The sequence below is a fragment of the Equus asinus genome, chromosome 6 (genome assembly GCF_041296235.1).
Source record: "Equus asinus isolate D_3611 breed Donkey chromosome 6, EquAss-T2T_v2, whole genome shotgun sequence".
Classification (NCBI taxonomy): Eukaryota; Metazoa; Chordata; class Mammalia; order Perissodactyla; family Equidae; genus Equus; species Equus asinus.
Window position 1 is genome coordinate 56,641,097 of NC_091795.1, and position 26,698 is coordinate 56,667,794.

Sequence of the window (26,698 nt, forward strand, 5' to 3'; positions counted from 1 at the left end):
ATTGGTTTGTTTCTCCAAGATTAGCTTCAGGTCATGCATTTTTGGCAGGAAAACCTGATTAGCAATGTTGAGGAGCCCCCAGACGTAAAAGGTGGGCGAGGGAGAGGAGATAAAGGGCCGGCAGGGAGATAAGAGAGAAGCAGGGGACTACAACCTCAAGGAGAGGAAAGTGAAGGATATCGAGTAGAAGACGTCAACTGGACCCAATGCTGTGAGGAGGTTAAGCAGGACGTGGCCCCCAGTTTAGCACTGGAGGTCACTGGAGCTGCTCCAGAGAATGATTCCAGCGGCTGGTGAAAGCAGAAACCAGTTCATTATGTTGAGGAAGGAATGAGAGAGAAGAAAATGGAGGCAGTAAACAACTCAGAACCTCAGCACTTTGATTTAGAAAGGACTTTAGAAGGATCTTTCCTCATTTTTAGATGAGAAAACTCAGGCCCATGTCAAGTTAAGTACCATGCCCAATGTCTGGTTAGAGACAGACCCAATCCCCTTGTACAACGCCATGCTCCCTTCCTGAGAAGTTTGACACTGAAAGGAAAAAGTGTGGGGAGGAATCTTGAAGAAAAGGTTAATAGGAATAAAGTGGAAATCCTCTGTCTTCAATGATCTTCCTAAAATGTAAACTGGTCTTGTCTCACCCTGTTGAAATCCTCTCACTGGTCCCCATAATTTGTGGGGTGAGCTATAAACCCCTTAGTGATCTGGCCCCAACCCACTTTTGCAGCTTCATCTCCCATAATATCCTCCTCATTCCAGCAATATCGAACCACTTACTCTCCCTTCAAGAGACCCTGCTTTTAAGCCCCTGAGCCTTTGCACAAGCTGTTCCCTCCATGGTGTTTCCTCCTTCCCCTATTCCCTTCCCACCTGCCTGCCAAACTGCTCTTCATCCTTCAAAAGTCCCTTTTGCCAGAAGGCCTGCCCTTGAACGCCTATTTCTGTATCTTGGGTGAAACTCCTCTGAGCCAGGAAAGACTTAGAGTCATTTAGAGCCAGCAGTTGTTATCTTACAATCTCTGCAGACATCCCTCTTACAAAGATTCCATCATATTTTCAACAGTTGCTTAAAAGACCCCCACGTTTCCTAAATATAACAGGATACAAATCAAGATTTTCCTTATAATACAGTCAAAAAAATCTCAAGTCATTCAAAAACAGTGTTTCATTGTAAGATCCATGAATGCATTTCAATAGAAAAACACCATGTCTTCAATGGCTGTATTTTCCATCTAGACCAGGAGAGCAGTAGACAGAAGAAGCCAAATAGAATTTGGTGTGTGACTTCAAGCAATGCAGTAATTGGTCATTATTGCCATCCAAGTTTTTTTTTAAAATGAAGATTCTGAATCTTGTATCTAAGTGCCAGCTGATAATATACTTTCAGGACTTTCTCCTCACAAAGTGTGTATAGAGTGAGTTCCTTAGAAATCCCATCCCCATTTCACACCTTGTGCCTTCCAAATAATTTGAGATATGAAGAACTAATAACAAAGAAAAATATGCTAAGCACTTACTATGCCCACAACAGGTGTTAGGCACAGGGACACACACAGAACTCAGATCAGGTGGAGAGATGGGTAAATCAACAAACACAACACAATGCAATGACTTCAGAAGAGATGTATTTACATGGTGGCCTGCATGCATGGAGAAAGAAGGACTTAAAATAGTCTTGAGCTGTCAGGTAAGGCTTCAGGGGGAGATGACACTGCTTTCAGACTGAAGGAAGAAAAGACAGTACAAGTGGAGAAGAGAGGGGCTGTTTCAGGCAGCCAAAATGGCATGTGCAAGGATGAGGATACACAAAATAGGATGCTGAGTTCAGGGAACGGCAAGGAGTTTGATGTGGCTGGAGAATGTTAGAAGGACATAGAGGGACATTAGGCTGGAGGAGGAGCCAGGAAGTAAATCACAATAGGCCTCAGAGACCACGCTGAAGGAGCTTGAACCTTAACCTGCAGGCAATGGGGAGCCTTAGGTAGATTTTAAGTCTGGTTTTACGAAGATTTGTTTTCAATATCTGTTAGATGGCTAAGCTCACTAAATCATCCAAGAGTTCACTCATGCAACCTTTCCACTCATAGCCATGGTTGGTCCTCAGCAGGTATGCACCAGTATCTGTGCCCGGTAAAGTATGGAAATATTTCTTCAACAGCTGGCAAATAGCTGCAGCCTCTGAACCCCACAAACATCACATTGGCAGGCTGTGCCAGCCCCAGGAAGCCTCTCATGAGTGCCATCAGGCCACCTCCCTGGTATCTGCTAGCATCAGCCCCCATTCCCATATGCTCCCCTCTGCCCTCCACCCCTACCACCAGGCCCCAGCACTGACATCCCAGTAGGCAAATGCTTGATGTCCACCTAGCCCTCCACGGCTGTGGTCAACAGCCATTGGCCAGCATTCTCCAGAGACACCCTGGCATGGCCTCTTATGAGAACTGAATATTCCATGATATATTGTATCACCAATATTTTGTGTTTAAGCCCTCTTAATATCCCTTTCCTTACCTTTTCTTGCCCTCAACTCAGTATTTCTCATTGTCCTGCTCTTTTCTCTCCATCAAGAAATCACTTGCCTCCTCCTCTTCTAATCCACCTCCTGTATAGAGCTGCCATTCCTTCCTTCTCAGCCCATACCTCCATTATTAGACAATCTTCCTTAAAGGCAAAGTCCTCTGAAACATGGTCCCACCCTCCAGGCTATAGCTGATTGGACTGGGTGGACATCCTCATCCATGCTAACTCAACTAGATTCTCTTTTCTGGAAATTTGGAATTAAGGCTCAAAACATGGATTCAATTGGTTTTGTAGGACCAAGCTAGATAGTCATGTGTGCTGATGGGCCAAGTCAGATGGGGGGGTGGGGTAGGGAGTGCTATGTGCAAAATGGATCATTGAGTTAGGAAGCCAGTCCGCAGTCAGAGAAAATCAAACTACATATTATCCAGAGAGTAGAGATATGAATCCCTGGGATACATGGGAACACTTGCAAGAGAAATAGGCAAAGACTAGCTCCCAATAACCATGCAGCACCTGAGGGACCAGCCATGCTCCCTCTAATTGAGTTCCAAAAGATTCTCTTGTCACCTTATGATCCCATCCCTTAATTGTATTTCTTTGAAAAAGTTTCAGTTTCTTGCAACTGATGATCTCTTACTTAGAACACATCTCGTTAATTCTGGATCTTGTTTTATTCTTACCCATAAAATCAATTTACAATGAACACGGAAAATGTTTTAATGACATTATGAAACAGCAGTTAAACTAAACAAGAATCCTCGTGCCTTAAATTAATTCTCAATAGCCTTAGGATAATTCTCTGACCAGGCTATTTATGTACTACCAATCTAGAGAAAGCTTCTTTCATCTCAGGGAGGTAGAGCTGGCCTGCCCTCCCCTACTTCATGCCGATGGAAAAGGGAGTGGCAGTAACTAGTGGGCAATCCTGGAATCCAACTTCTGAGCTGAGGCCATCCAGGTGCCTGCCTCCCATTGAGGGAGGAAAGGAATGAACTGACAAAGGGGTAGAGGGCAAGGGGCACCTTCTCCAACCACTCCCTCTGCTTTCCATACCACCTCCACCCCCTCAGCAGCCTCAACAGATCTGTCTCCAGCAGCAAGGCTAAAGGTTGTAAATTCATTTTTAAAAAGCAAGAATCTTTGGGAGTAAATAAAGCCAACGTACAGACTGTTACTGGTCCCTAAACCAGCAGCTACTAAATACTGCACTGGCTCCTCAAAGTATAAATGGTTATATTCTTTAAATATATAAAAATCTATATATACTTCATAGGATCTAATAGCATATTTACAAATATACAAAAAGGTTAATCTTTTCAATGATTGTTTCAGTTTCTGGGTCCCTAATTGTTCAGCCTCTTCTACATGAGAGGAAGACCTCCTGCTAGGGGAATTCAAAGGCTGTAAACATACAAGACAATTCACTGGGAAAAGAAAAGTCTTTCCAACAAATGGTGTTGGGACAACTGGATATCCACATGCAAAAGAATGAAGTTGAACCCTCTACCTCACACCATATATAAAAATTAAGTCAAAATGGATCATCAGCCTAAATGTCAGAACTAAAACTATAAAACTCTTAGTAGAAAAAGTAGGAGTAAATCTTCACAACCTTGGATTAGGCGATGGTTTCCCAGACATAACACGGAAAGTATAAGTGACGAAAGAAAAACTAAATCGAACATCATCAAAATTTAAATCTTTTGTGCTTCAAAGGACACCATCAAGAAAGAGAAAAGACAACTCACTGAATGAGAGAAAATATTTGCAAATAATGTATCAGATAAGGGACGCATATTCAGAATATATAAAGAACTCTTACAACTCAACAATAAAAAGACAAATAAACCAATCAAAAACTAGGCAAAGGATTTGAATAGACATTTTCTCCAAAGAAGATACGCAAATGACCAATAAATTTATGAAAAGATGATCAATATTATTAGTCATTAGGGAAATGCAAATTAAAACCACAATGAATACCACTTCACACCCGGTAGGAAGCTATAATCATAAAGACAATAACAAGTGTTGGCAAAGACGTGGAGGAATTGGAACTCTCATACATTGCTGATGGAATTTTAAAATGGTGTGGCTGCCTTGGAAAACAATTTGGCAGTACCTCAAAAAGTTACACATAGAGTTACCATATGATTCAGCAATTCCACTCCTAGGTATTTACTCAAGAGCCCAGAAAACATATGTTTACACAAACCCTGTGGACTCATTCTTCCACTGCTCACAGGGACAGGCTCGCCATCTCCTCAACTTGTTCCAGCCAGTGCCTACTTAGTTTTTTCTGGAAAAGAAAGAACACTGGGCTAGGTGCCAACTTAATTTAAAAAACTGATTCTAAGAATTTAATAAATATATGAATCATGTATACATATATATTATTATATGTCATCTATTTTATTGACATTATTATATTAGATTGGCATTATTATATGACTTATTATTATATGTCAAATAAACATACATATACATGTCTATTTCACTGGCCAGCAATATCTTTTGTGTTGGAAAAAACACTGGTCTACTGAACTCTGAAACATACCAAGGAAGTCCCTAAAATCTTCTGTGTAAAGAGTGGCCTGTGGACCAGCAGCATCGGCATCACTTGGGAGCTGGTTAGAAAGGTAGAACATTAGGCCCCACACCAGACTGACTAACTCAGAATCTGGACTTTAGCAAGTACTCAGGTCACTCCTATGCATAATGATATTTGAGAAGTGTTTGCTCTCAAACATTCTAATTACATCTAACATCAATCTACATATGACAAACTCGAGTAAAACCAACAAGAGAAGTCTGACTGCTGAAGATGTGCAGTTGGCTGGCTAAAGGATGGCTTTCCGGGTGGGTCCAGTCTGCTGGGGGAAGAGTCAGTCCCAGAAGCAGAACCAGCAAGTCAACCTTCCCAGCAGCTTCCTTTTTCTTTTTTAGTGGTAAAAATATCACCTACATTGCAAAGGTGTTCAGACCCACATCCATGTGGGCAGAAGATGCCCTAGGACAGCCTTGTTTAGAGATGCTGCCATGAAACAGTTTTTCACTTACCACAGTACAACCTACATTCTGATTGACCATTGGTGGTGGGGCTAATATCATTCTTTATAAGACAGTATACTCCAGTGCAATATTTTCTTTTATTTTTATTCTATTTATTTATTAATTGTTGAGGAAGATTAGCCCTGAGCTAACATCCACCACCAATCTTCCTCTTTTTGCTGAGGAAGACTGGCCCTGAGCTAACATCCATGCCCATCTTCCTCTACTTTATATGTGGGATGCCTGCCACAGCATGGCTTGACAATCGGTGCACAGGTCTGCACCCAGGATCTGAACCGGTGAACCCTGGGCCGCTGAAGCAGAAAGTGTGACCTCAATTGCTGTGCCACTGGTTTGGCCCCCAGTGCAATATTTTTTAAGCAGCGACCCGTTATATAGTAACCATATTTTCCAAATAAAAACGTGGTCCTATATTCTGTAGTCAAAGTAGAGACCCATGATATGACAAGAACAAATGTACCTATGACAATAACTGAATGGAATATCTGTGACTGTCCTGGGATATCTAGGACATACGGTGTTAAAACCCATGAAGCATTAATGACTTGGATGAGAATTGCAATGACCTTGGTCTTTCTCTGGGTATCTATACCAGAATTCTGGGCACTCTGAATTCAAGTTTTTTCCCACCCTGGTGCCTTTACATATAACCTCTCCTCTGCCACCACATCTTCACTTATCTTCCCCTTCTCATCCTTCAGGTCTCAGCTTAAATGCCATCTCCTAGAGAACGGCTCTGGAAAGGTTATCTAAGGTAGTTCCCACACCCCTACCCAACCCAGTTCCTCTCTGTGATCACGCCCTTCTTAGTAGATAACACAATCAATATTCACCTTGTTTTCTTGTTCTTTCATTCTTGGCCTCCCCTCACCAGAATGGGGGCAAGAACTCAGTCATGTTCACTGCTGCAGTCCCTGCACCTTGTATGTTCTAGATGTGGAATGAGTTTTTGATGAATGAAAAAATGAGAAAGAATAAAATGTACCCAATTTAGAGAATAAATCTTAATAGAAATCACCAAATAGACTATAGCTTATTAATAAGAATAACAATAATAAGATCACTTATGAACACACCATAAGCTTTCATCAAAATCTTTCACTTCATGTTCTTGTCAATGAACAGAGTAAGTGAGATCCAATGAACAGGATGGCACTTCTGAGGGACTTTGCTTAAACTTCTTTCCCTCTCAGAGCCATATCTGTAAAATGAGAAGACTATCTCTCAGAATTGGGAGAGAAGGGAATTCAATGAGATGATCTATCTATATAACGAGTCTGGTACAGAGCAGGCACTCAAGGCAATATGGATTTGATTCTTTATAGCTACCCCTATGTTTCCCTTATTCAAACTGGTCAAAGGACTAAAGAATATGTAATCACATCTCCAGGCCTTCATGTGAACCTGTTTACCCAACCAACCATGGCTGTTAGACCCCTCTCTTCAGATTCAACAAGTTCAACTGTATTTGCAGCACCAGATTATTTTAGCCATGTCACAAGTGAGACTTAAAAAAATTTTTAAGTTATGTCTAGTAGATGATTGTTTCAAAGCTAGTGATGTTCCTAAAGCGAACTTGAATATGGTTCCATTTCTAGACTGAGTTCTTGCAATCTGCTTCAAATACTCTTGAGTAAAGCACAGGATTGATAAACAGTTACAAGGAGCAACAAGCTCACTAAGTTCCGGTTAGAAATAAGGCACAGTGGTAGGGACCACAGTGACTGAGAAAAATGAAAGAGTCTGTAAAGCAGTGAAGCAATAACTTTTTGAGCTTCAGGATTAGACCAACTTGGGTTCCAATTCTCACTCTACAATCTGCTAAATAGTGACTATGGGCAAGATCCTTAACCTCTCCATGCCTCAGTCTCCTCACCAGTAAACTGGGGCTAACAACAGTACCAATGTCATGGGGTCGTTGAGAGGATGGAGGAGATAAATCTGTACACACATTTAGCCCTGAGTCTGTACTCTGGTTATTAAATTCATTCTCAGCCTCAAGGATCTTATATACATTTACAAATGAAAGTATTCAGAATGAAAGAATAGCACTAAATGATACCTATTAAGTGAGCAGAATTGGTCACAAAAAATGCAAAACTTTAGGAGTGCAAGGCACCCCTTTATCTAAGGATGGTAAAAGGTCTCGTGGGAGAGGTGAGACTGAAGTAGACAGAGCCGTGGATACAAACAGGCCTCCTGTGGGGGGGTACCTGCCATTTGTTAAACACTGTGGGACACCTTGTACATAATCCCCACAAGCTACCAGGTAGATACCTTTAAACCCCCGTTTTATATAAGAGAATCTATTTTACTGATGATAGCTGAGACTCACAGAGCTTTAGTAATTTCCCCACGTCAACCAACTGGCGGCAGATCTAGGTTCAAAATCAGGTCTGCCTGACACCAAGGCCCTTGCTCCCAGCACTATTCTGTTGGTAGAGGGGTGTAGGGGGAGAAGGGTGAACGGGGAGATAAATCACTCCAGTATGAGGCAGGAAGGAACAGAGTAATCTTACCATATGGCAAGCGGGAAGCAAACAATTTACGATTTTTTTTAAAACAAGGAAAACAAGGGTAGAAAGGTGGGTTGGGGCAGAGAATGAAAAGCTAAGGAGCTCAAACTTCAGCCTGTGAGCAATAAGAAATCATTTTTTTGTTTTGGTGTATGTGTGTGTTTTTAATTAAACACTACTACTACTACCACCACTGCTAAGAGCACTTATTGAGCATCAACGAAGGGCTAGGCCCCACGCTAAACTGTTTGCATACATTATTTCTAATAGTTACAATTCTGGAATTTAGGTATTGTTACCTCTATTTCACAAATGAAAAAGGCCCCAAGAGGTCAGGCCACTCACTCAGATGCCTCCAGTAATGGCAGGGTGGGGTTCATAAGTGAGTGTGCGTGAGATCAAAGTCAGGGCCCTTTCCCCTAAAAGAGTATTGCAGAAAAACGTCCCTCACTATAGAGAGCCGAAAAATAGGCAAAAAGAAAATGGAGACAGGGAACTAGGCAGAAACCAATATAGGAGATAAATGTCTCAACTGGAGTCACTGTGAAAATGGAAAGGAGGTGACAGAGAGCAAATGTGTTCATGACCTTTTCTTTCATCTACTCCGTTTCTGTGTCACGATCTGCTGCCTGAAGTAGAAACCAAGTTAGTCATTATTCCAGTCTCTCTCACTGTCCTCGCCTTCAACCCCTGACGTGAGTCCTGCTCTTAGCCCAACGCAAACGCTGTTTTAAGTATTCACTTGCCCGTCACAATGTAATCAGGGCTAAAATATGGCATCATTCTCTAATCTGTTATCTGTGGTGAAGGGCAATCATTCAAGAGAATAAAACTAAGCCTCCACAACTAATAAATCACATTACGCTTCACAAACCAACATTTACAAAAACCTGACCCAAACACAGAGTCTGTCAAATCAGGAGGACACACATGCTGAGCTCTAATGAGTTCCGCCAAATCCTACATCATTATTAAAGTTCATCGTGATCTCCTGGTTTTATAAAATGGAGTGTGGTACCAACATTTGTTGGGCTGCTTTCTAGTTAATATTCTAGGGAAAGTAGCACAATAAATAAAGCAGTAGGAAATGTATGCATTATGAATATATCTTTCAAACTAATGAAAAAGCTAAGCGGACAATTACATTATCTCATTTGGTGGAATGAAGGGTTAGAAGTTTTAATATTCATGTAATGATTCCAAAAAACCCAAAACATTTTTGCACTAAAACCTTAGTCCTACTTATTCAATTACGAACTTCAATATTTTAAGTGGAAAATCAGTAATATAACTAGGATACACAGAAATGAGCTGAAATTCATACAAATAAAACAGTACAATTTTCCTGTCCACATACACAGTCAATACATAAATATTCCTAACATTTTACAATATTAATTTCAAACATCTGTTTCTGGGAATAAAATTATGAAAGACACGGCACTTACGAGTCCCATATACTAAGGATAAAAACAAATAGGGTTTATGCAATACTTTCACCAGAAAAAGATATTTACATATATAAGATAAAGCAAAATGACAGCATAAACATTATAATTTTACAGCTCTTAATTATGTAATGATCTGTGGTTTGTTTTTTAATCTGTTAGACTTAATTTTATTCCTATGTGCAAAGACATACATGGGTATTAAAGAACTCTGCTCACCTATACACACTTAAACTCAGCCAAATATCATGGAAAATTTAGCGATAAGGTCCTTTCTCTGAAGGCAGACTTACTACTATGTCACTCTTCAGTATAAAGATACAACTACCTTAATAAACAGATCAGAAGCCAAATCATCTTTTTTTTTCTTTTCATCAATTGAGGCTCCCTGAAAACCCAGTTACACAAATAACTTCATTCACCTTTTCTCCAAATCTGAGTGTTTCGTTAACTAAGCCAGATAGCACCACATTCCCACTGGTCCAGCTACCTGTCATAACAGCACTTTACTGCAACTCCACCCTTTTCCCACCTTCAGTTTCAACTGTGCACTTAATTTTTTTTCCTATTAGAGACAAAATTAAGATTAGGAGTTCCAATCCTCAAAGTAGTTCAGTGAACTGTCACATTAACATTGTTTAACCCCGGGGAATTTTCTGTTTAATTGCCACTCTCTCCTTTCCCCCAAAGGACTACATCTTATAGTGATGGAGTAATGGAAGGCACTGCATTAAGAAACACAGAGCAAAAACATCATGGGTTTACATTTTTAAACATCTAACCTTTTCACGAGGCACTGTTAATCATTTTCACCTGTGACTTTAATAATCAGCCTGGTAATTAGAAAGTAAAATCTTCAGGATAGAACTAGGTGAAGATGCCCCATTCACAACCATTACCGTATCAGGGAAAGGAGAAGAAAGCTATTTTGTCGTATGTGATATGAAGAAAGTTTTACACGTTGGTTCCACCAAATCTTGAGACAGTAGAGCTCCTACTTAAAATATTCATCTTCTAAAAGTCAAGATTTTTTTAAAATAATATCTTACTGTATTTTCAAATACTAAGTTTTTACTTTCTGTAACAATTTTTCAACTTTAGGGCTCAGGGGAAAAAAAAGCTCCATAATAAGCACAAAAATAGAAGGGGGGGAAAAAAGCTAGTGTTTTAAATTATTCTTCCCCGGAGAAATTAAGACCATTAACATTACACCACTTAATCATTTATTTCATTATGAAAGGCAAACTGAAAGCACAAGTGGTAATATTCTGAAAATGTGATGGAAATTCTTCTACATCAATGAACACACAAGTTTGGAAGGTACAAATATGTTCTCTGTCAGCTGTAGTCCATCCTCAGCAAGTCATTTTCCCCTGGGCTGAGGCTCCATGCCATGGAAATCTTCCTTAACTGCCGAAGGCGGAAAGGGATTCCCTGTGAACAGCATCTGGACCACACCTTGTTTAGTCACACAAGAAGCTGACAAGGGCTGGAGGAAAATGCATCTGGTCCAAAGGTGAAAGGACAGGGCCAACAATCAAAATACACCCCTCTACAATTTAATAGAGAGGGCCCCTAAAATGGCTATTCATCCAATCGTGTTCTTCTAATCAGTCCTGGCCATCCGCTACCAGATGTTGGTCATTCTGTGGGCTGGCTGGTAGGATTTTGTGGTCCAGCAGCTGCCAGCCTTTTATAACCTCAGTAACATTGTGGAAGCATCCATTTAGGGTATAAATATGCTTTTTGGCATTAAAACACTGCCAAGTGAAATATTAGAGAACACCCCACTCACTGCAGAAATTTCCCAGTTTCAAAGCGTCTGGGATGAAGATTCCAAATTACCTGTAGCAAAATTTCTTTTAGATCTTTTTTTTAATCCTCTTGCTTGCTGAAGAACCTAGTGAGGAGCCTCACAAAGATGATACCCACAGTTTAGGTTATTGGTCCTACATTTACCTAGTTAGAGAAGGAAGGAGAAGTGCTTGATAGTTACCCAGGATCCTTCCACTTGTAGCAGGAATGAACACCAAAAAAGCATCAGGACACTCAACTCCTTAGAGATTTAAAAGCCTTCCAGAGGAATAAAGAGAAAAGAGATCTCTCGCTCCCCACCTGCACCACCCCACACACACCCTGTTTCTGCCCTAGCCTTAAAAGCAGCAGCCAGTCTGTAATTCCATGCGGTTCCAGAGAGAATCCTTTATTCCATGGGGCTCCCGGATCTGACCCCAGGAAAGCCCGGTCGGTCATCCTTCTCCCCACCTTTCCAACCTCCACATTCAACTCCTCCTCTCCGCCCCAGGCCACCTCCTTACCTGATAATGTCGTCGTTGTGTCCCAAGAAGAATTTTTGGCTGTGCTCGCGGGTGTTGTAAACCACCCCGACCCCAGCCACAAAGTAGACCACCTCCTTGCCGGCCGTGTAGTACAGGTTGTTGCGGCACTGGTGACCCCGGTACCCGTACACCCACTCCAGCCGGAGCTGGCAGCTGGGAGCTGTCCGATCCGCCATGATAAGCCGACCCCACTCGCCCCCCGGCCCCCCCGCGCGCCGGTCCGCGGCCCCTGCGCGCCGGGTCTGTCCTCGCCAAGGCTCGGGCTGCGGAGGACCTGCAAGGGCTCAGGGCGCAGCGCCGGGCGCTGATTTCCGCGGCGACGCACAGATACAGCCCAGCGCGCCCGCCGCCACCATCATCCGCCGCCGCCGCCGCCGGAGACCAGCCGCCGGTGCGCGGCCGCCAGACCCCGCGGGGCGCCCCGGCTCCCTCTGCCCCGGCGAGGCGTCTTCGGGGGCGCCAGCACCCGCGCGCGCACGCCTCACTGCACCTGCGGGCTTCGGCCCCCGGGGGAGGTTCTTGGGGGGTTCACCCTGCCTTTTATATCAGGGATCTGCATATCCAAACAGTGATTACCCCAGTTCTCTCACTGAAGTTTGCAGTGCGCAGGGGGCTTCGCAGCAGGCAGCGGGGTTTATTCTGTGACAGCTTTGATTTGACAGGGAACCCGGGTAAGCTTTGCCATCATCATCCTTGGATCCGAAACTGACAGTCTATATCCAGGACGCGAGAGCGAGGAAGAAAAAAAACAGATTTTTTTGCATAAGTCACCCAGTCGAAGAAAATGATCCCCAAACTAAACTAAGTTGTTTTTTTTTAATTGTCAACTACTCCCCCCTTCTCTCTCCAGTTCCATCTTCTTAATGATATGAAATGTGCCCTAAATGTTGCAGGCTGGTGGTTGCTGATATGACTTGAAAGAACATTTGCTGTCTCCCCATTAAGCCAGGGTGAATACGTAATGGACATTTTTCAGATGCTCCAATTAGTTGTGTATGTGTTTAAAATTCATATCATCGGTGAACCCTCTTTTGGCCGAGATACCATAAAGAACTTAGCAGCTCCCTAATCAGCAACTCCAATTGCAAGCGTCATACAAGATTTTTCTGAATCGGAGGAAATGAGACACTAGTGCCGGTGGAGGCAGGAAAGCACTACCTACAAACGCTCCCGGTCCAAAAGAAATTAAACAATTAACAAGTGGCACAAATCGTGTACCTCTCCCCAAGAAGGTCTGCGGTAGTTACAGGGTCCCGTGGGCTCAAGGGTCACGCCTCTAGCCCGGCTGGGGGCGGGGGCGCCCGCGGAACCACAGGGACAGTCAGCTCCACACGCGCGCGCACACACATCCCAGGCATCAGTCGCCGTGAGTCCGAGGGACGCTGGCCCCTAGGGACACCCCGGCCCGCGCGCACTGCGCCCTAGGGGTGTCCTGCACTCCTCCCACACCCGATACGGCCTCGCCGCCGAGCATCCCCGCTTTCTCCGCTTCTAACCTCTGCTCGGAGCTGGCGCCGCCAGCACGTCCTGGATCTCGCACAGGCGAGCGAAATCCTCTGCCTGCCCTCCCCTCCCCGCCTCCCGCACCCGCGGATGGGCTTCGTCACTGGAGCGCCGCGGGAGACAGGTTCTTCCTCCAGCCGGGGCTCCGGGGGCGGGGCCACCGCACGGCTTTCGGGAACCGCGGCGGCCAGTTACTAGGCAAGATCACTGCTCTTGGAAACCGCGACGCCCCAGAGCGTTGGGGCCGCCCCTTGCCTCTCCCCGCCCAGGTTGCCCTTTCCCCGGTGCATCCTGGGAAGTGTAGTCCTCTCAACGCCGGCTCCGGCTGGGAGAGCAGGGAGTGCGCCGCGCTAGACCACAAGTCCCAGGATTCCGCGCGCCTAGAGGGAACCGTGGAGGTACCCGTTACTGACGGCCGCTTTGCCTCCTTTTCTCCCGCTCAGTAGAGGAAGGCGTACCAAAGGAGTTCGCTTGCCGGCGCCCTGCGTTCTCTAGTGACCGAGGCGGCTGACCTGCGTGCAGGTGTATCCGTGTAGAAGAGCAGTGGAGTTGGAGTAGAGACAATCTCTACGGCCCACCTCGAGAATTTCTTCTGCACCAGTCCCTGAGGGTTACTCTAGTAGCCGACATCCTCCTCGTTCTGTAGCCGACTCAAGCCAAAGTTTGTTTCCTACTTGAATTTTCCCTTTTATACATACGGGTTGTGCTATATTAAAGTCCAGTGCTGCCAAATTTAAGAAAAATGCTGGGGAGGTGGTCTCACTTTGCCCTATCTAAGAACCAGCGCCTTGCCATGAGCTCCCTTCTAAATTAGGGGACTTGGGTATTTGAGGATGACCAGATTTTGGAAATGGGAAAGATGCTTGCTCAGCCCTAAGCAACTAACTTTGGCCCTCAAACCCAAAAGCAGGTGGCATTTCTCCTTAAACTGCCCGCAGTGAACTATGAGTTACACGGTGTTCTGAAGCAGCCTGTTTTCAAATTGGGGCCACAGCGACCTGTGGGAAGAGATTTCAAAATCCCAGTGACTAAAAGGCTGCAAAAGGATGATAGAAGAAACGTCAGGAGCATGTCCTTTCCATTCCGTGCTCTCAGTGTGATTGCTTACTCAGTTCTTCAACTACCTCAGGCTTTAATATAGTGCTCTGAACGGTAGGAGAGCCTCTGGAAGATTAGAATTGTCAGAGTTTGGATGAGCAGTTGCTGCCTGCAGCAGTGAAGACGAGGTGAATTGGTCTCATCTTTCTTTTAAGGAAACGGGAATCTACAAACAGGTGACACTGTGCTAGCCAATAAGGACATAACAAAAACAAAAACAAAAAACATGGCCTGAAAAAGTTTTGAGACATAAGCAAAAATATAGATGACCAGTAATGCCATGCCATAAAACAGTGCCAATGAATTATCCAGGCATACCTTGGAGATACTGTGGGTCTTTTTCTAGACCACCACAATAAAGCGAACATCACACTAAAGTGAGTCACTCAAATTTTGGTTTCCCAGTGCATATAAAAGTTGTATTTACACTACACCATAATCTATTAAGTGTGCAATAGCATTATGTCTAAAGAAAAAAAGGTACATGCCTTAATTAAAGTATACTTTATTGCTAAAAAATGCTAACCATCATCTGAGCCTTCAGCAAGTCATAATCTGTTTGCTGGTGGAGGGTCTTGCCTGGATGTTAATGGCTGCTGACTGATCAGAGTAGTGGTTGCTGAAGGTTGGGGGAGCTGTGACAATTTATTCAAATAAGACAACAATGAAGTTTGCTGCATCGATTGAGTCTTCCTTTCGCAAACGCTTTCTCTATAGCATGAAATGCTGTTTGATAGCTTTTTACCCACAGTAGAACTTCCTTCCAAATTGCAGGCAGTCCTCTCAAACCCTGCTTCTGCTGTATCCACTACGTTTACGTAATGTTCTAAATCCTGTCTTTTAACTTCAACTAGCTTCACAGCAACTTCGCCAGGAGTAGATTCCATCTCAAAAAACCACTATCTTTGCTCATCCCTAAGAAGCAATACCTCATCCATTAAAAATTTTATCAAGCAATTCAGTCAGATCTTCAGGCTCCACTTCTAGTTCTCTTGCTATTTCCACTACATCTGCAGTTGCTTCCCTCACTGAAGTCTTGAAAAGTCATGCATGAGGGTTGGTATCAGCTTCTTCCAAACTCCTCTTAATGATATTTTGATCTCTTCACATGAATCACAAATGTTCTTAATGGCTTCTAAAATGGTGAATCCTTTCCAGAAGGTTTTCAATTTATTTTGCCCAGATCCATCAGAGGAATCACGATCTATGGCAGCTACAGCCTTATGAAATGTATTCCTTGAATCATAAGACTTGAAAGTCAAAATTACTCCTTGATCCATGGGCTGCACAGTGGATGTTGTGTTATCTGGCATGAAAACAACATTAATCTCTTAGCACATCTTCATCAGAGCTCTTGTGCGACTGGGGGCATTGTCAATGAGCAGTAATATTTTGAAAGGAATCTTTTTTTCTCAGTGGTAGATCTCAACAGTGGGCTTAAAATAGTCAGTAAACCATGTTGTAAACAGATGTGCTGTCATCCAGGCTCTGTTGTTCCATTTATTTACAGACACAGTAATTTTAGCATAATTCTCAAAGGCCCTAGGATTTTTGAAATTATAAATGAACATTGGCTTCAACTTAAGTCATTAGCTGCATGAGCTCCTAACAAGAGAGTCAGCCTGTCCTTTGAAGCTTTGATCCAGACATTGACTTCTCCTCTCTAGCTATGACAGTCCTAGATGGCATCTTCTTCCAATATAAGGCTATTTCATCTACACTGAAAATCTGTTGTTTAGTGTAGCCACCTTCATTAATTATCCTAGATAGATCTTCTGGAGAACTTGCTGCAGCTTCTATCTTAGCCCCTGCTCCTTTACCTTGCACTTTTATCTTGTGGAGACGGCTTCTTTCCTTAAACCTCATGAACCAACCTCTGCTAGATTGAAATTTTTTTTCAGCAGCTTCCTCACCTCTCAGCCCTCAGAACTGAAGAAAGCTGGGGCTTTGTCTGGATTAGGCTTTGGCTTAAGGGAATTTTGTGGATGGTTTGATCTTCTATCCAGACTGCTAAAACTTTTTCCATATCAGCAATAAGGCTGTTTCACTTTCTTATCATTTGTGTGTTCACTGGAGTAGCACTTTTAATTTCCTTCAAGAACTTTTCCTTTGCGTTTACAATTTGACTAATTGTGTGGCACAAGAGGCCTAGCTTTCAGCCCATCTCAGCTTTCAACATGCCTTCCTCATTGAGCTTAATCATTTCTAGTTTTTGATTTAAAGTGAGAGACGTGTAGCTTCCCTTCACATGAACACTTAGAGGCCACTGTAGGGTTATTAATGGGGCTAATTTTAATATCATTGTGTCTCATGGAATAGGGAGGGGAATAATAATAAAAACAGTAGTTGTCAAAGCATGAGGTATTAGAGGCTTGAGACAGTGCTTGAGGTATACATTAGAGGTTGTAGCAATAGTCCAGAAAGGGACTTCTTCCAAAGACAATGTAAATGTATGTTGAAAGGAGTCTCCTAAACAAGTAGAAATGGATGTGATATGACATGTTCATTTCCTCAGTTATCTTTAATATAACTAATGACCACCATGCTACACTAGATTGCACGTTTAATTAAATGCGTTATAAGAATAAGTTCTGGGTCTGCCACATTCAGTGTTACCTTAGGCAAATCACTAAATCCTCTGATCTTTAGCCTACTCATTTAATAAAGTATAACAATCCTCACAAGAATAGTGGGGATGAAACAAAATAATATATATGAGCAAAGAGTTAATTTGTAAAGCATTATATAAATGTTAATTAAATGGCATGTATATTAACTTCTATTTGAAGAAAATGTGAAATAACACTTGGCAATACCCTTTGGAAATAAGCAATCTAGAAAAGCAAGAGTAAAACTCATAGTAACATTATGTTAATATGATTAATAGCACCTACCATGTGGCAGGCATGGTAAATGGTGCTTTACATGTATTAAATAACATAGTCTTCATCCCAATAGTAATCCTATGAAGTAGGTACTGTTATTCCTTTATTTTATAAATGAGGATACTAAAGTAAAGAAAGTTTAAGTAACTTGCCCAAGGATGCACAATAGTAGTGACAAAGCCTGGGCTTGAACTCAGGCAGTGTGGCTCCAGAGTCTGTGTCCTTAACAACTAAGAATTTTGAAAGAAATTGGTTAGATGATCGATTAAGTTCAGCTGCGAGTGACAAACCCAAAACAGCAGTGTCTTAAACTAGATAAAATTTTATTTCTCACAAAAACCTGGAGGTATTACAGGCCTAGTTGTGATGGCTCTGCTTGAAGAAATCCTTGAGTACTCAGGCTACTTCCAGTATGCCAACATTCCGCTCTGCTGTCCCTAGACGTCATGGTTCAAGATGGAGTGCCAGCATCATATGCACAGTCCAAGTACTGTTCAAAGAAGAAAAGAAGAGGCACAGGGTACATGTTGGCTGTCTTTAAAAAGAAGGTTCTCAAGGCTACTGCCAGTCTTTTCTATTTATATCCTGTTGGTTTAAACTTAGTTACATGGCCATACCTAGCTGCAAGGAAATCTAGGAACTAGTTTTCATTCTGGGCAATCATGTTAAAAGAGGAGATTCTTATACTATGAGAAAAGGACACAAGACACTTTACATTCCTTATCTCTTTTAATCCTTGCAACAACTCTATCAGTAGATATCTCCATTTTAATTTGAGGGAACTGAGACTCAGAAAGAATCAGTAATTTAACCAAGATTACACAATAAATGGCAGAGCCAGAACTCAAACTCAGGTCTGTCCAACTACAGAGCTAGTACTATTAACCACTACCCCTATACCTCTCAACCCAAATCATAGACCTTTTTATTATTAAACAATTGATGAAAAAATATAGGAGAGTAAAGCAAAATTATAGAATTTTTCTCCTCAAGTTTCTTAGACAATAAAGGGGAAAAATATTCCCAAGAATCAGTAAGGACATCAGGTAAGCTGAAGAATTCGTGGAAATTCTCACTAAAATACTTCAATTTGTAAAAGAAAAATGAGATGGTAAGTGTACAGTTCCTGGGTGGAGGAGGGGATACTTTTAGAGAAGAAGACCCTATGTATTACCTTGGGTCTTCAGCAGAAATAGAAAGTTTCACCAGGACCTGCCATCATCAGGGCACTGTGCTGAGTGAAGGGAATAAGCCAAAATACGTAGGAGTGAGATACACCTTTGGCTGCATGGAATGGGCTCTGGAGCTGGACATTTCATAGGATCTCAAGAAACAGCGAAGGCCTGCCCCATAGGAGAGGCTATCCTAAATCCCAATAGATCTCACCCTTTTCCCTCCTCCACCTTTTTCAATATTAGAATACAGAAAAGTGGATAAACAGCAATGCCCAGCCACCAAATTACAGCTCTGAGAAGATCAACTCATTCCCAGATAAGTGGGAAGAATGTCACGAAGAATTCAAACTCGATGTATCAGAATAAATGATTTGGAAAGAGCTGCCCTATGAAACATAAGCAACAAGAAAAGTAAGGGCATAGCAAAAGCAAAGCAAAATCCTGGCAGAAAGGTACATTATATGCAAAAGATGTTTGAAGAACCCCATCTAGAAGAAAATTTTGTCAAAGAAGTAGATTCTCTACCAAAGAAGAACTTAGTCACCATATGAATTCAGAATATCAAGAGCTTAAAGATGGATACTAAAAATAAAAGTCAAGCTACAGAAATAATCAAATATCAACACAGTATCAGAGCTAATGAATATGTTTGAAACAACAGAAAAAGACTGGAAATCAAATTACCAGTATGGAGGAAACACTGGAAATTATCACAGAGAAAAAAGACAAGGAGATTAAAATAAAGAGAGGATGCTTGAGAGGGCAAAGCTAACCCAACACACAGATCATCGGTATTCCTAAATTAGAGAAACCAACAAACAGAACAGAAAAAATAATCAGAAATAAAATAGAATATATAAAATAACTGAATCTACAAATTAAAGGGGTTTATTCTATACCAGAAAAGAAGACATAGAATATTCTCCACGGAAATATATCCTAACAAAATTATTTAACTTCAAGAATAAATAATATTTCAAAATCACTTGCCAACTTTAGAGGGGAATACGACACCATCTCTACCAATTAGTAATTAAAGAGAAACATGTAAGCATTTCCTCTCTCTTCTTGGAGGAACTGAAATTTATTCTCAGTTGATAAAGGTAAGCTATTTACCTAAGAATGCTAGCTAATAAATGTAGGAAATATGATAAATTTAGAAAATCATCCAGTGGTGTAATTGATGAGATTGATGTAAGGGTCATAAATGTATATTAAAATGATTAGATGAAAGGAGATTCCCATAATGCTAAAGAATCACCCCGATAGATTATGTACCTTTAAATGGAAAGGTCTGGAGGTCACCATCTCAATCAAATTATCAAACTTAGTGTCATCAGTACTGGAACAACCTGCTCCTTCTGCCTCCTGATGTGATACAGTATAAAATACTGCATTAAAATATTTTTGACCAAAGAATATCTAACCCAAGTCTAATCAAGCCTTAAAATCTAACTGAGTTTTAAGAAAATATGGAATAGGGGAACAAGTTAATCAAAACCACAAAGGAATGATCAAATAAAGCCAGAAGATAAGATAATATAGAACACAACTGGTCTGGCCTCATCAAAAAAGTAAATGTAATGAAATAACAAAAAATACAGACAAAAAAATGGGAGATTATTCTTGGTTAAAAGATATGAAAAAGATATAACCGCCAAATACAATGTGTGAATCCTAATGAGAGCTTGGATCCTGTTTTTGTTTTTTGTTTTTTGAGGCCACAAAAGACAATGTGGGGAGAAGGAACAATTGGGGAAATTTGAATACAAAGCAGATACCAGAGGATATTAGGAAATTACTGTTCTCATTCTTTGGAAAATCATATTCTTAGGAAACACATTCTTAAGTATTTAGAAATAAAATGTTATGTCTGCAGCTTACCTTCAAGTGATTCAGTAAGAAATGTGTTGTCCATATACATACAAACACAAACGTGTAAGAGAGAGAAAACAGATATGGTAAATACTAGCACTTGCTGAATCTAGGTATTTTTCAAAATTTTCCATTTAAAATTTTTTTTTTTTTAGATTGGCACCTGAGCTAACAACTGTTGCCAATCTTCTTCTTTTTTTTTTTCTGCTTTTTCTCCCCAAATACACCCCACACATACTTGTATATCTTAGCTGCAGGTCCTTCTAGTTGTGGCTACATTTTAAATGTTTTATTATAAAAAATTGGGAAAATTTTTTCAGGGATTTAGTCAGAAACAAAAATGGAGGATGGGTGTGGAAATCAGGCTGGCCTCAGCCTTCTGCACTGCAACCTCCAAAACCAGACAAAAATGGAGCAGTTATCTACAAGTTCTGGTAGAGAAAGAAAGTGTGATATCAAAGTTATACCCGGCTAAATTAAGCGCAAAGGCAGACATTCTCAAACACTAAAGAATTTAAGGGCATTTTTTAGCACTTATGACAGTTACAATGAAGTTTAATGGCAAACGACTAAACACTCTAAATAAGCCATTAAAGAAGGTAAAAGTTTCTGCCTCACTTAAAAAGTCTGGAGATATAGCAGCTTAAGGAAATTGTCAGATACCCAGAATCCTCCTGTGTTGTTATACTACATTGAGTACAGATCTTCCACCTCATGGTTTAAGATGACAGATCAAACTTCAGCATTTACGTTCGCACTCCAGCTAGCAGGAAGGAAAACAGAAGATGGGCATATCCTTACAGGATATTTTCTGTAAGTTTCATACAACTCTTCTGCTTACATCCCATTGGCCAGAACTTAGAGTGCATCTGGCTGCAAGGGAAGCTAGGATTATGCCCTATATTTTGGGGGTCAGTGTGTACATTTAAAATCAGGAATATTTTTCTAAGAAAGGAGAAAGTAATGTCGTTCACCAGAAGTTTCTGCTACCACACTCCGAGACCTTTTTGAAAAACTGCATGACGATATTCAGCCACTCAAGAAAGGAACAAAAGAATCAGAAATGGAGAAATCATGGTAAAAAGATGGGAGGTGAGCATTGAATCAATTTAATAGGGAAACAGTTCTCTCCATTCATTCTTCAGTTTCACTTAAGTATTTTTTTCTCTTGTTAACTCAAGTAAAGTTAGTTGAAACATTTTTATTTTTCAAAAGCTGGTAAAATGTGATCGCATTCTCATGAAACCATTTCTATCCATTCAACCTGCTGTCCATACATCTAACTGTATCTGCATAGAGACATTGTAATATAGTTCTCCAAAACCTAACCTGGTTATTTGTGCAGCAGTGCGATTTAGAATGATTTGTTGCTTTCTCTGTGTCTTTTTGATGGCTCAAAAATGTTTGAGGGGCCGGCCCAGGGGCATAGTGGTTAAGTTTGCACACTCCACTTCAGCAGCCTGGAGTTCGCAGGTTCAGATCCCTGGCGTGGACCTACATACCACTCATCAAGCCATGCTGTGGTGGTGTCCCATATACAAAATAGAGGAAGACTGGCACAGATGTTAGCTCAGGGCCACTCTTCCAAACCAAAAAAAAAGTTTCAAATGAGCATGTACCATTTTTATTAAAACAATGCCATTGCTCTTAAACATATCTGTTGATGATGAATTGTATTTTTCTTTAGCGATTGGCACCTGAGCTAACATCTGTTGCCAATCTTTTTCCTCTTCTTCTTCTTCTTCTTCTTCTTCTTCTTCTGCTTCTGCTTCTGCTTCTGCTTCTCTCCAAAACCCCTCAGTACATACTTGTAAATTGTAGCTGTAGGTCCTTCTAGTTGTCCTATGTAGGATGTCCTGATGAGCGGTGCCATGTCCACACCCAGGATCCAAACCAGGAAAACCCTGGGCTGCCAAAGCCAAGCATGTGAACTTAACCACTTGGCCACGGGCAGGCCCCCTGAATTGTATTTTTATTGAAACAATATTTGGAGTCATTAGGACATAACCTTTAGTTGATCCATCCACTCCCTGTTAACTGGCAAAAGCAAGAGCCTGTCAGATGACTGAACAAAGTTAGGGCATATGAGTGTAGCTGTTTAACCACAATTTTCTCTATAAAAGCTAACCAATTTGTTTAGAGCTAGACCTTGTAGCCTTGACCTCATTAGCATCACACCTTAGATACCATTGAACTACTAAAAATTGACAAAGCTATTTCTCCAGCTATCAGCTAATGGGGTTACAGTCCACATTTTTGAGCAAGTAAAAGACTTAAAAACAAAAATGGCACATGAAAAGATGCTCAACATCATTAACCACCACGAAAATGTAAATCAAAACCACAATGAGATACCACTTCACACCCACTGAAATAGCTATAATCAAAAAGACAATTATCAGAGCATCAGAGAGGATGTGGAGAAACTGGACCCCTCACACATTGCTGGTGGGGATGTAAAATGATGCAGCTGCTCTGGAAAACAATCTGGTAGTCCCTCAAAAAGTTAAACAGAGTCACCACGTGACCTGGCAATTCCACTTCTAGATATATACTTAAGAGAAATAACGCACGTCCGCACAAACACTTGTATGTGAATGTACATAGCAGCATTGCTCATTATAGCAAAAAGTGGAAATAATCCAATGTCTATCAATTGATGAATGGATAAATAAAACATGTATATCCATATAACAGAATATTACTCCTCAATGAAAAGGAATGAAGTACTGATACAAGCTACAGTATAGAACCTTGAAAATATTATTCTAGATGAAAAAAGCCAGTCACAAAAGACCACATATTGTTTGATTCCATTTCTGAATAGAATGTTCAGAAGAGGCAAATCTTTGTAGAGAGAAAGTAGATTAGTGGTTTCCTAAAGTGGAGGATGGGTGAGTGGGGGAAATGTGAGTGACTGCTAACGGGTATGGGACTTTTTTGGGGGTAGGGGGTGATAAAAATGTTCTAAAATTAGATTGTGAAGATGGTTGCACAACTCTGAATATGCTAAAAATCATTGAACTGTACATTTTAAATGGGTGGATTTGTAGTATGTAAATTATATATCGATAAAGTTATTAAAAATACAAAGTTCGACTCATTTTACCTGGTTGTTGCATGCTTATTTCCTGTATATTATACATACTAATCATTTCCTTCTATTTGATTCCTTAAATGCCAGGCATTTTTAGAACAGAAATTATTTCTTATTCATAGAGGAAAAGATTGATTTTTAAATTGAAGTTCATAGTTTTAATCTATCATCCAGAACTTATGCTATGTTTAATGTTTTTATAGAAATATTAACCATTTTGGGTAAACTACACACATCACATTAGAAGATATAAAATGCTTAAGGCTAAAAGGGAATGGGCAATTATCAGTCATTTGTGGAGAAAAGAACTTTTAAAGAGTTTTCCCCCATCTCTTTTCAAACATTTTTAACAAAGGATAAAGAGGTCTGTCTACTGAGCTGTAGTAGACACAACAGCCTAAGAGAAGATCAAATCAATGAAAACTTTCCATGATTTTTTATTAAAGATAGAGTTCCTCTAAATTCTCTGTCAATAGAGGTAACATAAAAGAACCAGGTCAGACAAGTAAGAAAAGGCCTCTTTAACTCACATTTGAAAAGGACCGATTCTCAAAAGCATTCCAAGATACCCAAGGAGAGTCTGTCTTTCAAATGTGTGTAGCTATGACTCCAAGTAAAGTCTAGTTTACCTGAAGCCAGCTTGCAGTGTACAGACATCTACAACGTCAGCACATCATTTGATATTTCTTAATTGAAACAGTGGCCCTGATAATTTTTTCTTTTCCTGGTAATAATTCATTCACAGTGTTCTTTTCTAATAAAGCCCCTATTGAAAACTCTTGCATGAGATCTCTAATCTCAAAGAGAGATATGAAAAATTAGTCATATAACTAATAACATATGCTATACTTTCAGTACATTTTAAATGTTTTAGGTCGGTTATAATAGGGGTAACATCTAGTTGTTAGATCTGGATTACTGACTCCGACATCACTACGTATTCTTCCTAGGCAGACCCTAGAAGCTAACTAATGTCTTTCTCTAGAATTTTTGCAGTGTTTCCTAGTAAGACAATGAAAGGTTCCAATAGAAGATGTTAATTTATGTTTTGAAATTTTAAAGATGTGCAGCAATCTCAGTGGTAGGTAGGCTCCTATATAATAATTCAATTATTGTTAATAATAATTATCACTAATTATTAGTTTTGTGTTACCTTCAGGTACACTTTCTTGAACATTGTTCAAGCACACATTGAAGGGGAAATTCTAAACGTTTCCACCTAAGAAACATAGGACTCTAGGGCTGGAAAGTATCTTAGAGATACTTTATTTTACTACGAAAGGAGGCTCAGGTGATGGCCAAGAATGAAGAAAGCCCATAACAACAACTTTACTGAGCGCTTGTCTAGTCTCACAGATGATTCCTGAGCACGGCTGTGGGGAGGGGTTAGTAATGCTACACAGAAGGTGTCAAGGAATAGTGCAATGGGGAAGTCCTTTCAGTTCAGAAGACAAGGCTCTGAAGTCAGACCAACCAAACTCTAATCCTTACTCTGTCACTTAGTTGTCTTTTAGCCTTGGACAGGTTACCTAATCTCTCTAAGCCTCAGTTTCCTCCTCTGTAAAATGGACATATCTCATTGGATTGTTGTATGGATTGAACGAGTTAAATGCGTGTAAAGCAACCTGGGGCCCCATATGCACTCTCCTTTTCCTTATGGATCAAAGACTTCACAGGGCCAAGGAGACATACCCACCTAGAACCCATGGCCCTCACCACCCCCCAATTTTTAGGCCATACTCCAGGTATCTGAATCCCTGGAAATACCTGCACAAATGGCCCTGAGTCCACTCACAGGGCAATCTTCTAGACTGCTCTGCTGGCGTGTACTCTCCTAGATCAAAGGCTTCCCTGAAGGGACAGCTGTTTGTGGAGTGGAAGAGCTTGCACCTGGAGCTTGGATGCATGGGCTGAGTGCCCACACATTTGCATGCAAGGCCCCTCTTAGGCGGTGTGCAGAGTAGGAGGTGGGATGAGAAGGGAGGCAGCCTGGAGGCAGAGGGCCGCTTCTCCCCACACTCTGGCACGGCACTCAAGGGAGTCTACAACTTCTGCATTTGAATCTGTCCATCCAGGATGACAGGAAGGCACAGGTGACAAGGTAAGAGAAAAGAACATATTTAACAGATAGCTTGCACCGTATCTAACTTTTAAGTACACAGACATGTGGAATGGCTTCCTTTAGTATTCTCGCCCTGCCCCAACGAGTGTTGGGGGTAAGCTCTGTGCCTTGTACATCTTAAGCATTCAATACACTTTAACCATTATTATTGTTGTTATACCATAAGAAAGTGACTTTCTCACAAAAGATAGCAAAATACAATCTTTCCTTTCCCCTCCGACCGGAGAGAACACAGCCTGCCAAGAGAAGGCTGATGTACATGCACTCAGCTTGGAGATTTACTTCTGACAGCCCCGGCAGACAGGCCAAACCACTTTCCAGGCTGGTGAATACGACAGGGAGGTAGGCAAAGCCCTCTGCAAAGATCAGTTGACAGAGTTTCCATACTAACCGGGAACTCAACATCAGCATTTGTAAATATGAAGAATAAGATCTCCCCAGGAAAGTCTCTGCAACAAGGAAGGCACACTCCCAGCACAGAGTTGTGTGGAGGTAAGAGCCCTTAGGACAAGAGGGCAGCCAGCAGACAAGAGAAAAGAGGAAGCCAGACCTGGGTAGACCAGAGCATGGACTATTCTCGAGGCCTCAGGGCCCAGGTGTAAGCGCCAGTTCTTCAGTAAGGATGAGCTGGGAGTGGACAGCAGAACCCCGCTGTTGCCCTCCACTACTCTACTATGGTTACACCAGAGATGTCGGTCCACACATTCTAAACAGGTCCCTTTGTTATTTTTATAAAGTCCTGAATTTTAAAACCTGCTCTGAAGAAGATAGAATTTGATTCATTCCTTACACCTGACACCTGGACAAATTTCAATTGGGTCAGAAATATAAATGTAAAAGTAAAATCATCAAATACTAAAAGAAAATGTGAGTTAATTCACCCACAACCTGGAAAAACATTTCTAACTATGATGCAAAATCCAGAAGTGATATGAGTAAAAATTGATACATCCAATTACAAAAAAAATTAGGAACTTTTTGCATGGCAGAGAGTATCACAAGAAAGTGAAAAGAAAAATGATTGAGAAAATATTTGTAATCAATA

The 26,698-nt window shown here is 41.2% G+C and overlaps 1 protein-coding gene across 2 annotated transcripts in view; it reads right to left on the reverse strand.

Annotated features, from left to right (window-relative positions):
* Positions 1-12,265, reverse strand: part of EML6 (EMAP like 6) — a 252,161-nt gene extending 239,896 nt beyond the window's left edge. For both annotated transcript variants that reach the window (XM_070512098.1, XM_070512097.1), the window contains exon 1: positions 11,878-12,265. In XM_070512098.1, coding sequence (XP_070368199.1) covers positions 11,878-12,074 — 197 coding nt within the window. In that variant the 5' untranslated portion in view covers positions 12,075-12,265. The remainder of the gene's footprint in view (positions 1-11,877) is intronic.
* Between the last annotated feature and the right edge of the window lie 14,433 nt (positions 12,266-26,698).